Source organism: Canis lupus, chromosome 19, assembly GCF_011100685.1.
Source record: "Canis lupus familiaris isolate Mischka breed German Shepherd chromosome 19, alternate assembly UU_Cfam_GSD_1.0, whole genome shotgun sequence".
In the NCBI taxonomy this organism is placed as follows: domain Eukaryota; kingdom Metazoa; phylum Chordata; class Mammalia; order Carnivora; family Canidae; genus Canis; species Canis lupus.
In genome coordinates this window covers 44,235,589-44,249,356 of record NC_049240.1, presented here as the reverse complement: position 1 = coordinate 44,249,356, position 13,768 = coordinate 44,235,589, and the positions used below count along the sequence as shown (strand labels likewise).

The window sequence follows — 13,768 nt, the reverse complement described above, 5'->3', positions numbered from 1 at the left end:
CCATATGAGGCACCAAGAGGTTGGTCATAGAGAAGTCAGCTTTAGGAAAGATCTGCTCCCACATAAAATGCTATCAAGATATTTCCAATTTCTCATGATCTGTTGAAACTATTATAATTTCATGTATATTTTACAATAAAACTATTAGTACATATATATATATATATAAATTTCTATTTATATATGGTAATCATGACTATATATATCACATCACATATATAAATTTAATTTTAGTAGATAGACATGATGACAATACACTATACTGTTACCACATTTTCTAAATATCATTAGTCAATGGTATAGATTTTAATTCACATTTGAGGATTCTTGTTAGTGATTATTAAGTAGAGAAATATGACAGAGGTAGTAAATTAGCCTTAGAGTTAAAAAATAATAGCAGCTTTTTTTTTTAGCAGCTTTTTTTTTTTTAATGTGACCACATTGCATCAACCAACACTCTCCTGCATTCCACTGCACCACTCATGTCTTTCTCACATGCATCTCAGTTCCTGTTTAATACCTGAAGATAGTGTAGGGAGTAGGGCTATTTCTCAGGGTCTAGCGCAGGGCCTGACACACTTATCATATTAGCAATGTATTGTTAAAATCACTTTTGGACTTACTTGTTTATGAATCTGATATAATGAGTTTACTCTTTAAATTGTGTTGGAAACACTCCAGGCATAGATATGGGAAGAGTTTGAAACATAGTGGAGCAATTAACTGCCAGCGATGTTTTAAATCTATTATGCTTTCTACTTTTTTATCTTTATATGGGATAATTAGTCCATTGTCATTTCTTCATCATCTGCTGATGATTTCCCTTGTTAAGTGTTCAGCAGGGACACTCTGCTCCAACAATGATTTAGGCTCTTAAAAACAAGAAAATTTTATTGCTATTGGAGTTATTTTGTCATCTGTATCAAAGGTTTGGAAATGTCTGACAAATCTCAGCATCTATACCATCTTTATCAGAAACAAATATATATGGCATGTATGCCTTCTAAGTAATTGATGTGCAAAATAAATTATTTCACATCTTTGCATTATTAAGAAGTAACTACCAATCCAATAGATTTAAAATCACCAAATAACTTGATCAACCAGATTAAGGTTTTTGTAGAGAGACAAGCTGTGTCGGCCTTATTTGAATTTCTAGTACTTTCACACTGAATTTATATCAGAAGATTATTTGTATAGCATGTCAGTTATACTAATTGTATTCTAAAAATTCTCCTCAGATGCTTACACCCACATTCATATAACTTTTGAACTTATCATCAAGGGTTTATGATAATATACTCAGAAGAGAATTTGAAGTCTGGAAACCTTTCTGCTCTGCCACTAACTCTATGGCTTTGAAAGTCACTTTATTTTCTAAACTTAGTTTCTTCAATTTTGTGTAAGATGGCTTCCGAAGCTCTTTTCAGTTCTGAGTCTATACATTTTTACCTCCTTTATTATCGAAGGAAGTGACTTTCCTATGCAATGCCCTGTTCTTTATTATTATTATAGAATCCAGATCAGCCTTCCAAAACATGCCCTGTAAAAGCTTCTTTGTTGTTGATTTGGTACTTTTAGATGAGATTTATGGAAAACCCTGTTAATTATTCATCCGTGGGTTTCCCTTTCTACTTTTGATCTGGGGACATAGGTAGCATCAGAGAAAGTTAATGTGAGAAAAACATTTTGGAGATAGGGGGAAAATTTCATACTCAAATTTTCCTTCTAAATGCATTATCTTCCAGGTATAATCATTTTGTTGTTCTCTTTAAAAAGAAAAATGTTAACTATCATGCCAAGGTCTAAAAATTGGTCTTTTACTTTATCCAGAAAAGATCAAAGGTAAGAAACAGTAAAACAATATAATCCCTCAGGACATTTTTTTCATAACCAAATTAAATTGTCCTCAAGAGAGAGTTTATTTTTGCGATACCCAGTAGCAGAAGATTCTGAGGCATATAGATGAGAGTTAAAAACAGACTTGCTATCCCATTCCTTGATGACACTTGTATATGTATAAATAATTCATGATTATTATTCAGAAGTGGTGGTTTTGCTGGCATTCTTAAAAGCATCATAGAGCCTCACAGAATTTCATATGCACTGAAAAAACTTTTTCCAACAAATCACTCAGTTCCTCTGAGCCCATATGAGAACAGAATAATTAATAATGTTAGCAAAGTCTCTATAGAGTAAGTGTTCTGTGGAATTATTGGGCAAATGCTTTGAAATACTTTCTAACCTTATAACGGTATCATCTCAGATCAACAATATCCAACCCTCCCCTATAGCAAAGTGTATCAAAGTTTGTGAAGTCAATGTTGTTTGGCATATGATGAACACACTTGTGTTTAATTAAGATAGAGGCAAGTTAGAATATTAAAGGGACAAAGTCTTATTCAGATACCTCCAAGTCCACAAAATTCAGTATTTCTACTACTTTTAAAAATCGAAGTACAATGTGTTTAAAAAATATTCTCTAATTTTTTAATGAAAATCATTTCGATTGTTATTTTCCATTATTAAATAAAGCACTTCTTAATTAATTAATTCATTAGTTTTGCTGTAATTTCTTTTCCCTAAGAAGAAAACTGCTTGTCTGCAACAAGAGGGTACAATAGTTTCAGTATGGAGGAATGATGAGAGAAAAAGGGTTCTCTTTTATTTTTAAGGGAAGTAGATATTACTATCCATGTGCGTTGGACATGTAACTTGGCTTCTCAGGGCTTTATTGGTAATCTCTGTAAATGTGAACACTTATTATCTCCTCAGTAGTATTATGAGCAATGATATGGCCTTGCAGTAAGTAGTACAGGCCCTAGTATCAGACTGTAGGTTCAAGTTCAATAGTAGCTCTTCTGCCTCCAAGGTATTCGGAGAAAGTTACTTATCCTCTCTGTGCCTCAATTTACTCTCCGACAAAAGGGTCCTATAATAGCACCTACCTTACACAGTTTTTAAAATTAATTGTTGAGTTAATTCAAGCACTTAGCATTAACTTCACCTGGTGCTAACAACAAATAAGCAATCACCAGCTGGTAGTGATTATTATTGTTATAAATAGTGATATTAGTGTTAATACAGATGTTTTAATATTAAAACGTGGTATATGTAAACATAATGCAAAGACAAAAAAAAAAAAAAAGAAAGAAAGAAACTGCTATTGTCCTGCTCACTAAATAAAGGAATGTTGAGAAATGAGAGGGGTCTTCCTGCTTAGTGGCTTTTTCTCATTCCACTGAATAGCATTTTGTCTTATTCATAGCCTGAAGTTCACGCTGTTGAAGAAAGTAAGTCCCAGAGCAGAACAAAATGCTAATACATATTACCATAGTTCTTCCAGTGGTCTCAGGAGGGATCTTTATATAGAAATGTAAGAGCCTTTATGATACCAAGCGTTCATGGTGTTACCCTATAGCTAGAAACCGGGTGTTTGTGTAAAGCAATATTCAAACTCAGGCTGAAATATTCACAACCTTTATGCAGAAAATTAGGCTTCATAGGGCTACTCCTTAAATTAAATTTCTGTTATTCCTCCTTCCCTTGATAAGACTGTTATTGTGTGTGAGCCAGCTGTAAATACAGTTATGAGTAGAGAAAATAAAAAGGGGTTTTTCATCATGTCAGATATCAGTTCTATTTAGAGAACAAAAACTAAACAAGAGATGATCTCTAGCAATCATATCGATTACCTGTGGGAAAGAAAAAATTCCTAAAATCCTATTTCATTGTCCAGATAAAACATACTCAATATCAGAGTTAAGCCAAGTAGCAAGTCATACTCTTTGGCCTAAATCCTAGAGGAAGATGGCGAAGCATAATTAAATCAATAACTGGCAAAGTATCTAAAATGGCAGGTAAATTATACAGGGGCATAAGCAAACAATTGCATAAACAAAGAGGCAGCTTTTAAAAAGAGAGCCTCCTTCTGTCCCTTCCACTCTTACCCATCCAGTCATGTTCAGTGGTATCTCCCCATGTACCCTTCTTGTTTTGTGAACTCTAGATTTTCTGGAGACAAAATTGAAGAATTAGAAAGTCATTAAAATGCAAAATAGAAGCCAAGAGTCAAAGGCTAGACTTACTACTTAATTAATAAATGGCCCCACGGGTACAGCATCATAAGATATCTTATTTACTTAAACTAAATACATAAAATGACTCAGAATTCCAACAATTGGAAAAGATTATTTATTATGTAATATGTAGATTTTTATGTTTTATTTTGATTTTTTTACTAACTATTGTCTTTTTCCCATTTGTTTCTATAACGCCACTTTCTATTCATGACTTTAAAATAAATTTGAAAAAACATTATATTATGTCCCATAGATGCTTCATGAAACACTTTTTTTAAACAATATATTGGTTCTGCTTGGCTAACCTCTTTTTTCTTAGTGCTACTTCATGCTATATGTCATATAAATTTAGAATGCAGTTGCATATAGTAGAATAAACCCGTGCTATTTTTCTGTCCCCAGAGCCACAGACCTGCACACTGAAAGATTTTCTCTGTGCCAATGGGGACTGCGTTTCTTCAAGGTTCTGGTGTGATGGAGATTTTGACTGTGCAGATGGCTCCGATGAGGTAGGCAACTTTTCAAAACCAAACAAGAAAGAAAGTTCTTTAGAGTCACATTCATAATTATTATTCAATCCAGTAAGTGTGACATGGACAGCTCTGAAATGCACTTTACTCCTGACACAATAAGATAAGTAGTATTATGTCTAAGTGCTGTGCCGCACACATCCAGCACAGGGAATAGCTCTTGTGCTACTATTGACAGTTAATTTTATAGTCTGTTTTACCTCAAGTGGTGAATGGCTGGGTTGGGAATAGGATGTTTGGAAGCCCTATTCCCTATAGCTGATGCCTTTGCCATCTGTGAATTTGTTCATAAATTTTCCTGCAGTATTTATAGTCAGGACTAATATTTTTATGCATTTTAAACAGTTTGTTCTCCCCAGTCTCTTTCTTCAATAGATACAGTCTTATAGACTTCGATGTGGGTCATCAATTTTCATGAAACCACAGGTTCAGCTTTGCTTAGATGATGAATCACAATCCATTTATAATAAGGTCTTTGTACACACAGCTTAAGTGAAAAAGTTTAGAACATCTCTGGATAATTCCATAAACTTAGATTGTGTTAACACTTATAATACTTCATGCAATTTATTATTTATGCATCTATGCATTTGTGTCTCAGCTGTTAATTATTCCGTGAAGCTTTAGAAAAAAGCATATGATACACAGTTATATTTTTTTCTCAATCAAATCTAAAAGGACCTGTAATCCTTTACTTTCCAATATCAGAAACAAATCCAGTAGCAGTCACATTTCATGATTTTCTCCATTAATGATTTTCTATGTTAATATCAGGAACACAACACTGGTGAAATTAAGCCTAGTCAGATATAAAAGAAAAAGGTATCTGGTTCTCCATGGCCAGCATGGCTCTTTCTAGGGTACAGTGACTTCCTAGAGCTCTGCTGCTCTGATTGACACACATGGATCTTCCCCTCATGAAGGTCCTCCCAGTGACCATAGGTTTGCCTAGAAAGAATCTTCTCTGCTGATCTAGAGGTTTCTGTGTCAACCTTTTTTAATCAGCCACTGATTTCCTGCATCTTTGGGAGACACTGTAGGTCTCTACTATTTATTTATTTATTTATTTATTTATTTATTTATTTATTTATTATTTATTTATTTATTTTTTGGTCTCTACTATTTATAGGACACGCTCAGACTGGTTCTTTCCCAGTCTTCAGTATTATTAAGATTGAACAATTTTCCATTCTCATACTATGTTGGAAATGTCCCCAGTCACATTCAGGAGCCTAGATTTTGGGAACAAAAATGTATTTCACTTCTCACCTAAAGGCCAGGAAACCTAAGCCTTGAGGTTGCAAAGGTCTGCTGACCTAGGAGAAGTTGAAAAATACCACTTATATTCATGGGGCTTTTCACAAACAAGTCAAAACAAAATTTAAGGAAAATTCATAGGAGAGCTAAATTAGTATATTGCCCAGCTACATATTTTCTTAGTATCCACTCATTCAAAAATTATCTTAAATGTTTCCCACTTTTTCACATAAACTCATCCATGCCATGAAAGTTTGTTTTTTTCTCTTTAGAAAATAGGTTTCACTGGCCCTGTGTAATCTGTGAAACATCAAGAGGTGGGGATATACTGCTTAAGGCATATGATTTCATCTTCCACGTTATTCAGTAGATATCCAAGGTATATATACAGACTCAAACATATGTTTCTTTTTCAAAATCTTATTCAAGTGAAAGTAGACATTCTTATTAACATCATTTTTCTCATGTCTTAAGTTCATGGATGTAGTTCTTTGATGGCTGAACAGAACTCCATTACCCAGATGTTTTCATGATATTGCCCCCAGGGAATCAAAATAACTTTCTTAAAGGTGGTCTTCCTTTACATCTACAGCCATCTAGTATAGTCAATGAGTAATGAAGTGTCTAAAACTACAGGCAGTTGATTCTTCTCTTCTTTCTAAGGATTAGAATGACAAGTTGTATTAAGAAACAAACAAAAAGATGAACTAAACAAATGGCTAGAAAGCCAAATTACATACAGGATACTCTCATCTTGGGAATAAAAGATAAAATTGTGAGGTTTTGTAAGGATGTTAACTGATAATATAATTAACTTGTTAATATCTAGCTGAAATAATGATTTTAAAAAAGAGGGGGGAACACCTGGGTGGCTCATGATTTAGCGCTTGCCTTCAGCCTAGGGTGTGATCCTGGAGTCCCGGGATGGAGTCCCACATCAGGCTCCCTGCATGGAGCCTGTATCTCATGAATAAATAAATAATATCTTTAAAAACAGAAGCCTGGATCAGTATAATTGTGTATCACATTAGTGGCACAGAAGAATTATTTAAAGTGACTTTAAAATACAGTATTTGGTCTCTGCATCAAGTATAATGCATTGTAAGGACAAAGAGAAATGCAAATGAATCTTAAAATTGTTAATAATATTGTTCATGCACTTGTTAATAATATTGGTTTTGCTAATTTGAAACTCGTATATATCGAGAGTAGAATAGGTTAGATGCTTAGTTATTTTCATACTATTCATAACTAATAACATTTAAGTAAAAGAAAAGAGATACAAATGTGGGAACAAAAAAAGTAAATAAAAATTCTGTAATATTAAATTCCTAAGTATCAATAAGAAATTTATCTTTCTTTTTCTAAAAATATATAATTCTTAGCTCTGTCACTGAAAAATTCTAAAACTGATGACATCTCAGCATTATAGGCTATCTCTAACATTGACATAGTGGTTTCTAAATACCATTTCCAATTAAAAGAAACAGAACTCCTGTGAAAAATGTCCATTTCTAGGTTTGAGAAAGGAAATTGACAAAATGAGCCACTAACATCTTGTGAAGCCAGAACAAGGCTATTAGTATAGTGTCCAGAATACATAGGATCTAATTGAAGGAGTTTCTACTAATCAAAGGGACAATTTGGATATCAGAAAAAAAGAAAAAATGTAATGGATTGAAATACAATAAATGTATAAAAATATATGTGTTTATAGTAATGCTTTTTAAAAATGAAAAGCTCATCAGTCACTCTAGATGTTACAAAGGTATCCTTTTTTAGCATTCAATCAGCCAAATTTAGAATGTGAGGCATTCAAAAGAACAAATGACCTAGTGTCTTCAAGTAGACATTAAGACAAAAAACTAGGGATCCCTGGGTGGCGCAGCGGTTTGGCGCCTGCCTTTGGCCCAGGGCGCGATCCTGGAGACCCGGGATCAAATCCCACATCGGGCTTCCGGTGCATGGAGCCTGCTTCTCCCTCTGCCTATGTCTCTGCCTCTCTCTCTTTCTCTCTCTGTGACTATCATAAATAAATAAAAATTAAAAAAAAAAAAACTAGGAGAATGGGAAATAGTTATTGAAGGAGACTCAAGCCAAATTCAATGTGTAAACTTCCTTTAGATCCTTATTTTACCAAATAATATCTTGATATAGCTTTAAAAATGAAAACACTTTGAATATTGATTGGGAATAATTTATACTAAGGAATTTTGTCAAATTTTGTGATATTGTCAATGTTCCAATACTATTGTTGCTGTGTTAAATAATCTGGACTATATATAAATGTGTTGGAGGAGGGTACGTGAAACATGCGAAGTATTGATCATTGAAACAAGCATGATGGGCACATGGGATTCATTATACTTTCTTTCTGTATGCTTTTAAGAGTCTAAAATAAATAGCCTACAAATATAGAAATACATACACAATCAATTGTAATTTATTTTAGATTGAAACCTTCTGATAGAAAAAATGTCGAGAAGTACAATCTTCTATGTTGCTGACAGCAACTGATCACCGGTGCCATCCATTGAGCTATTTTATTTGAATTGCTTTGCTCTGAAACAATCACTCATCAGTTCTACAAATACATACTGAGCAGTTATTTAAATCATGCCACAGTATTAGATATTTGGTTCGCAGACACACATGATCACTAAACTTACAGACATGATCCCTGTTCTACTGGAACTGAAGTACATGGAATTTTAATTTATATTCCTTATGTTCTACATTTGCTATTTCATTCATTGATTCATTCACTCATTCATTCCATTGGCAGTTTTTATTGAATGCTTACTATGTCCCAGCTAAAATACTGAGCATGGCAGGTAAGGTGGTGGATAAAATGTATGAAATCCCTTTCTCACGATCAGTTCATGGATTGTTTCTCCAATGTCTTGTACATTTATCACAACATAGCTTACACCTCAGATATAGTACATTTCTACCTACCCTTACACATGGAAAGCCTTTCCTTAGATAATTCCATTTCTGTTTGAACTTCCTCTATGAAGTCTTTCCTAAAAGCCTTGAGAAACCATATGTTTAAAATTATATTAATTTCTTTTCACAAGTAATGCATTTTATTACAATTATTGGTCCAGGTGCTGGTCTTCCCTTAGTCTATGAGTTCATGAAATATAGGGAATAAATCTTAGTTTTCTTTGGATTCTTATTTTTTTTTCTAGAGTTTTTTTTTTTTAAGATTTTATTTATTTATGAGAGAGAGAGAGAGAGAGAGAGAGAGAGGCAGAGGGAGAAGCAGGCTCCATGCAGGGAGCCCGACTTGGGACTCTATCCCAAGGCTCCAGGATCACTCCCTGGGCTGAAGGCGGTTCTAAACCGCTGAGCCACCCAGGCTGCCCTTCTTTGGATTCTTATTTAAGAAACTCTGGTGACTGGCAAATCCTCAATACTTGAGAAAAGAAGGGAAGAAGAAAGGCAGAAAGAAGAAAATAAATCATATCGCAGGCAGTCTAATTAAACTACCACTAGGAAAGAGAAAATTACAGGAATTTAGAAAGTAAACTCTCTTTCTTTACATGGGGATGACACTGGGAAGAAGCAGGGAGTAATAGTTCAACATGCTTCACTTACTGAGTGTTTCATAAGCTGTGAGGGCTACACATTTTGTGAAAGGAACAGACAAGTACATTTTGGCAAGAATAGAAAGTACTTAACAACAGAAAAATGTCATCCCAGCAAGACATTTCACTGGAGCATCCTGTACCAACCAGACTGGTCAGACACAGGGAAGGTAAATTTCTAGTGGATCCCTTTTATTGATCTCATATGAAGAATTGAAAGCTAAGCTCCCCTAAGATGTATCTACTGTCTTGTTTGACTTCCAAGTAAAATCTGTATGCAAGCTAGCAGAAGTGACAATTGTGACAGTTCATTTCATAGTTCTTTAGCAGCAAATATTGGAAGAGAGGTGAAGGATTATAAACAGCAACTGTGAAGGGACAGGTACTGAGGAAAAAAGGCATGAGGAAAAGGGGAAAGGAAAGACATATGGGGAAGTTTTGCTGACACAAAATAGATTTACCTTCAGGTTCTTTATTTCACATTCATCCTGCCACTCCATCCCCAATGAACTGAATGTACTTGCTTAGAAATATTTTTTTAACCCTTTATATCCCCCCTCGTCTTCATTGTCACCTATAATTATTAAAATTACATTACCCCCTAACTGTCTGTTGGAAAATGATCCCCTCGGAGCAAATGATATGATCTATATTCTTTTCTTATTTTTTCTCTTTTATTATGACTCACAAAGACCAATGAAAATAGAAAATTGTTACAGTTTTGCTATATGACCATGGACTTAAGTGACCATCTGAGTTTCTTGTGGCAGTCATGGTTTCTACACGTCTAGGTCTCTATTCATAAGGCTTCTAGCTGTCTTTTGGCCTTGCAGATATTTGTCTAAAACTTCAATGTTGACTGTATTGTGTGATTTTTGACAGAGAAATTGTGAAGCAAGTTGTTCCAAAGATCAGTTCCAGTGTTCCAATGGTCAGTGTATATCAGCAAAATGGAAATGTGATGGCCATGAAGACTGTAAATATGGAGAAGATGAGAAACACTGTGAGCCAGGTAAAATAATTGAGGTGATAGTTAATTTTAACTAGGTGTAGTTTCGCTGTAGGCAATAATGAACGAAAATAGTGGCAAGTGCACATGAACATTTGCTATTTCAGAAATAAAATTTGGAAGTATTTATAGATGAATTAATTGGTGTGTCCTTCATATGTTTTGAAAGTGTTTAGACAGGTAAGATTATTACTATGTTGGGGATCCAAGCATTACTCCTCAAAATTAGATTTTCCGGTTTCTCTGTCTTTCCACACCATTTGGAATTGTTTTCCCAAGATGGCAAAATGAAATATGTTGAAAGTATTATAAGTGCAATAAAAGTCAGGTTTTCAGTTATGGAAATTAAAGTCATGAAACAGAATGCAGTTGTTTCAACAGGATACCAACTGAGAAAAAGTGTAAGTGTATAATTTCTATTTGCATCTTTGTCTAAAATCAAAATAAAATTAGGAAGCAAGACCAGAGTACAGGAAAATAACACCCAATTCAAAATACATTTTTATCCCTTAAATACAGCTTTGTAAATATGCTCATTATAACTTAATTTTTTTATACCTCAGGTATTTTAATAGCAGTATCTTACAGAAAAAAAGATTACTGGGAGAAAATTATACTATAACCTATGTATAACCACAAAAGCATTACTTTGAGAGCCCAGGTGAGAGTAGCCAGATATGGGACCCACACATTGCTATGTCCCAGTACAATGCCCATGGTCCATATTGCTAATTGATCACATCTTTTTACTTACTGAATTTGGTCCTCAGAATCCATAGAAGTACAGATCTCTAGGCAAACACTGCCAATTAAAAGGAACTAAAACTCTAGGAAAAAAGTTTTTTAGCATCCTCGGAGTAAACAATTGAGACCATAAAGTCATTTTATAAGTACATTTGGCTGCCTAGGTGTCTGACGTAAAGCCAAGAACCCCAGAGATTTGAGTGCAAGCCTGGCAAACTCAAACTTGTAGACAAAGGCAACAATCACAATTACTAAGTCGATTAATTAGATTTGGTACTGATAGTAATTTAAATATCCATGTTATTATTATTTTCTATGTCATAAAAGAATACTTTCTATAGCCTCAGCTAATTATGCATATATTCATGTTTAAGACCCTAAAACAAAAATACTTCTCAGAACTTATGCAAATATGACATTTATGTCAACAGAGCCAGCAAGATATCATGGGGTCTATGAGAACATGCCAAGATTTCTACTTTTAGCTTTATATGATGCATATATAAATTAACTTTCCCAAGGGTCACTAAATCCCATTATAATTTTAAAAATAATTTGAGGCCTTTATATTTACATAATTTAAAGTTATGGAAATTCTTCAAAATTAAAGAGTTAGAGGACATTTAGGTTTTTTCCTTTCTTTAGTAAGTTGAACACTTACTGAACAGGCTATTACATCATTTAAGTATATTTAATGAAATGCAATAATATTGTGAGACACATTTTAAATAAATGTTTAATATCAGATTTTGAATATAGTTTAACCTATTTTTCATGACTGTCTATGAATTTTTTACATGCATATATATATAGATATGTTTTTATCTATCAAACCAGTCATTCATTTCACTGAATCTAAATCTTAACTTTATAATTATATTCAGCTTCTCCTACTTGCTCATCAAGTGAATATATATGTGCCAGCCGAGGATGTATTTCAGCATCTTTGAAATGTAATGGAGAATATGATTGTGCTGATGGTTCAGATGAGGTAAAATCTATCATTTGATTAAAATCTCTGAATTACAGGAATTAGGTTCGGGAAAGCAAATGTAATAAAAATAGACAGATTCTTTATTCTTGGCACTGCCTAAAATATTAGGACAAGTACACTGAATACAGTAATTGCAGCAAATACCTGAATCTGCATGCTGTTTGTATACTAAACCCCATTGTCATTTGTAGAGGTTGTGTTCATTAAGTCAAAATAAAAGAAAGCCCCACAGTGTAATAAATCTCCAATATTGTCAGCTGCATGTTTATTTTGCCTTTGACTATGTCATTATCATTAATGAAAACTGCAGTGCCCATTTGTATTCGAACAGATGGACTGTGTGACTGAATGTAAGGAAGATCAGTTTCGATGCAGGAATAAAGCCCACTGTATTCCAATTAGATGGCTCTGTGATGGCATTCATGACTGTGTGGATGGCAGTGATGAAGACAACTGTGACAGAGGTAAGGTACTGTGTGTGTGTGTGTGTGTGTGTGTGTGTGCGCGTACACGGGTGTGCATGCCAGGGAATAAGAGAATGACAGTTAAAATGTTGTACAGAATCAAAAGTGTGTTAGAGGCAGACGATAGGATCATCAAATGATTCTCTTTACCCATTCTTGTTTCATTGCACAACATTCTGTTCTGAGTAAGCAAAATCCGGCTAATTTCAGACAGTAAGTATCGATCTTCATATGACAAAGGCAATCAAAGTGGAGGTGTTTATTGTGTCCTACCATGTTCTCAGCTAGGATGCTGGGTCAGGGATAGGGTCCAGAGAAGGGTGCAGGGAATATAACCACTATAACCATTACTACAAAACTAGTTTTGGTGTATGTTTTCTCTTCCACACTGTTTGTCTTACTACAAAAGAATGATAACACATGGCACACTATATTGCACATACTAAGTTGCTAGATCATATATAGGTTGCAGGTTGTGTCCCGAATTTCCTTTTTGCCATATGGCTGAGAAAATGACCTACATTTTTTGTCTGTCTGGAAGACAACTTTCAATTTTGTAACACATTATTTTCTAGCTATGTGAAAATATTTCCTGGCAGATAACAACTTTTTAATTGTAATTCACTACATTAAAAGCAGCAGTTGTTACTACTTTAGAGCTAATGAGATGAAAGCGAAGAAATTGTGGGGCAAAGCTTCAAATGATCACAAATTCCATAACTCTTATTATTTTCGTAATGTTAAATATGTTGTTTAAATGCAAAATTTCTTTTAAGCTGGTCACAAAAGTCTCTCAATGGACTTTCCATTTCAGTATATTTGGAATATCCTCAACAGAGATGATACTAGATACTGAGTATGTTGCAGTGCATTTGAAAATGTATTCAGGGTTTATACGGTGTAAATATACCTTTGAAATGACATGGAAGGAGCTGGAATGTCATCCATATCAATATCATATTCATATCTCAAGTTTCTTTAATACTAAAGACTGTACATGTTATCTTTTTATTGTCTTCAGACAGAGTTGTTAAATGGCAGTCTATTTTCTGGCATGAATTTTGATTATTGTCAGAATTAGGGCATTTTAGAACT

General features: G+C 34.0%; 1 protein-coding gene across 1 annotated transcript in view; it reads left to right on the top strand.

Annotated features, from left to right (window-relative positions):
- The window catches only part of LRP1B (LDL receptor related protein 1B), a 1,959,891-nt gene that overhangs the window by 1,819,568 nt on the left and 126,555 nt on the right, over positions 1 to 13,768 (top strand). Inside the window, exons 68-71 of the mRNA XM_038565111.1 lie at positions 4,485 to 4,591; positions 10,345 to 10,474; positions 12,100 to 12,206; positions 12,541 to 12,673. Of these exons, the coding sequence (XP_038421039.1) occupies positions 4,485 to 4,591; positions 10,345 to 10,474; positions 12,100 to 12,206; positions 12,541 to 12,673 (477 nt within the window). The remainder of the gene's footprint in view (positions 1 to 4,484; positions 4,592 to 10,344; positions 10,475 to 12,099; positions 12,207 to 12,540; positions 12,674 to 13,768) is intronic.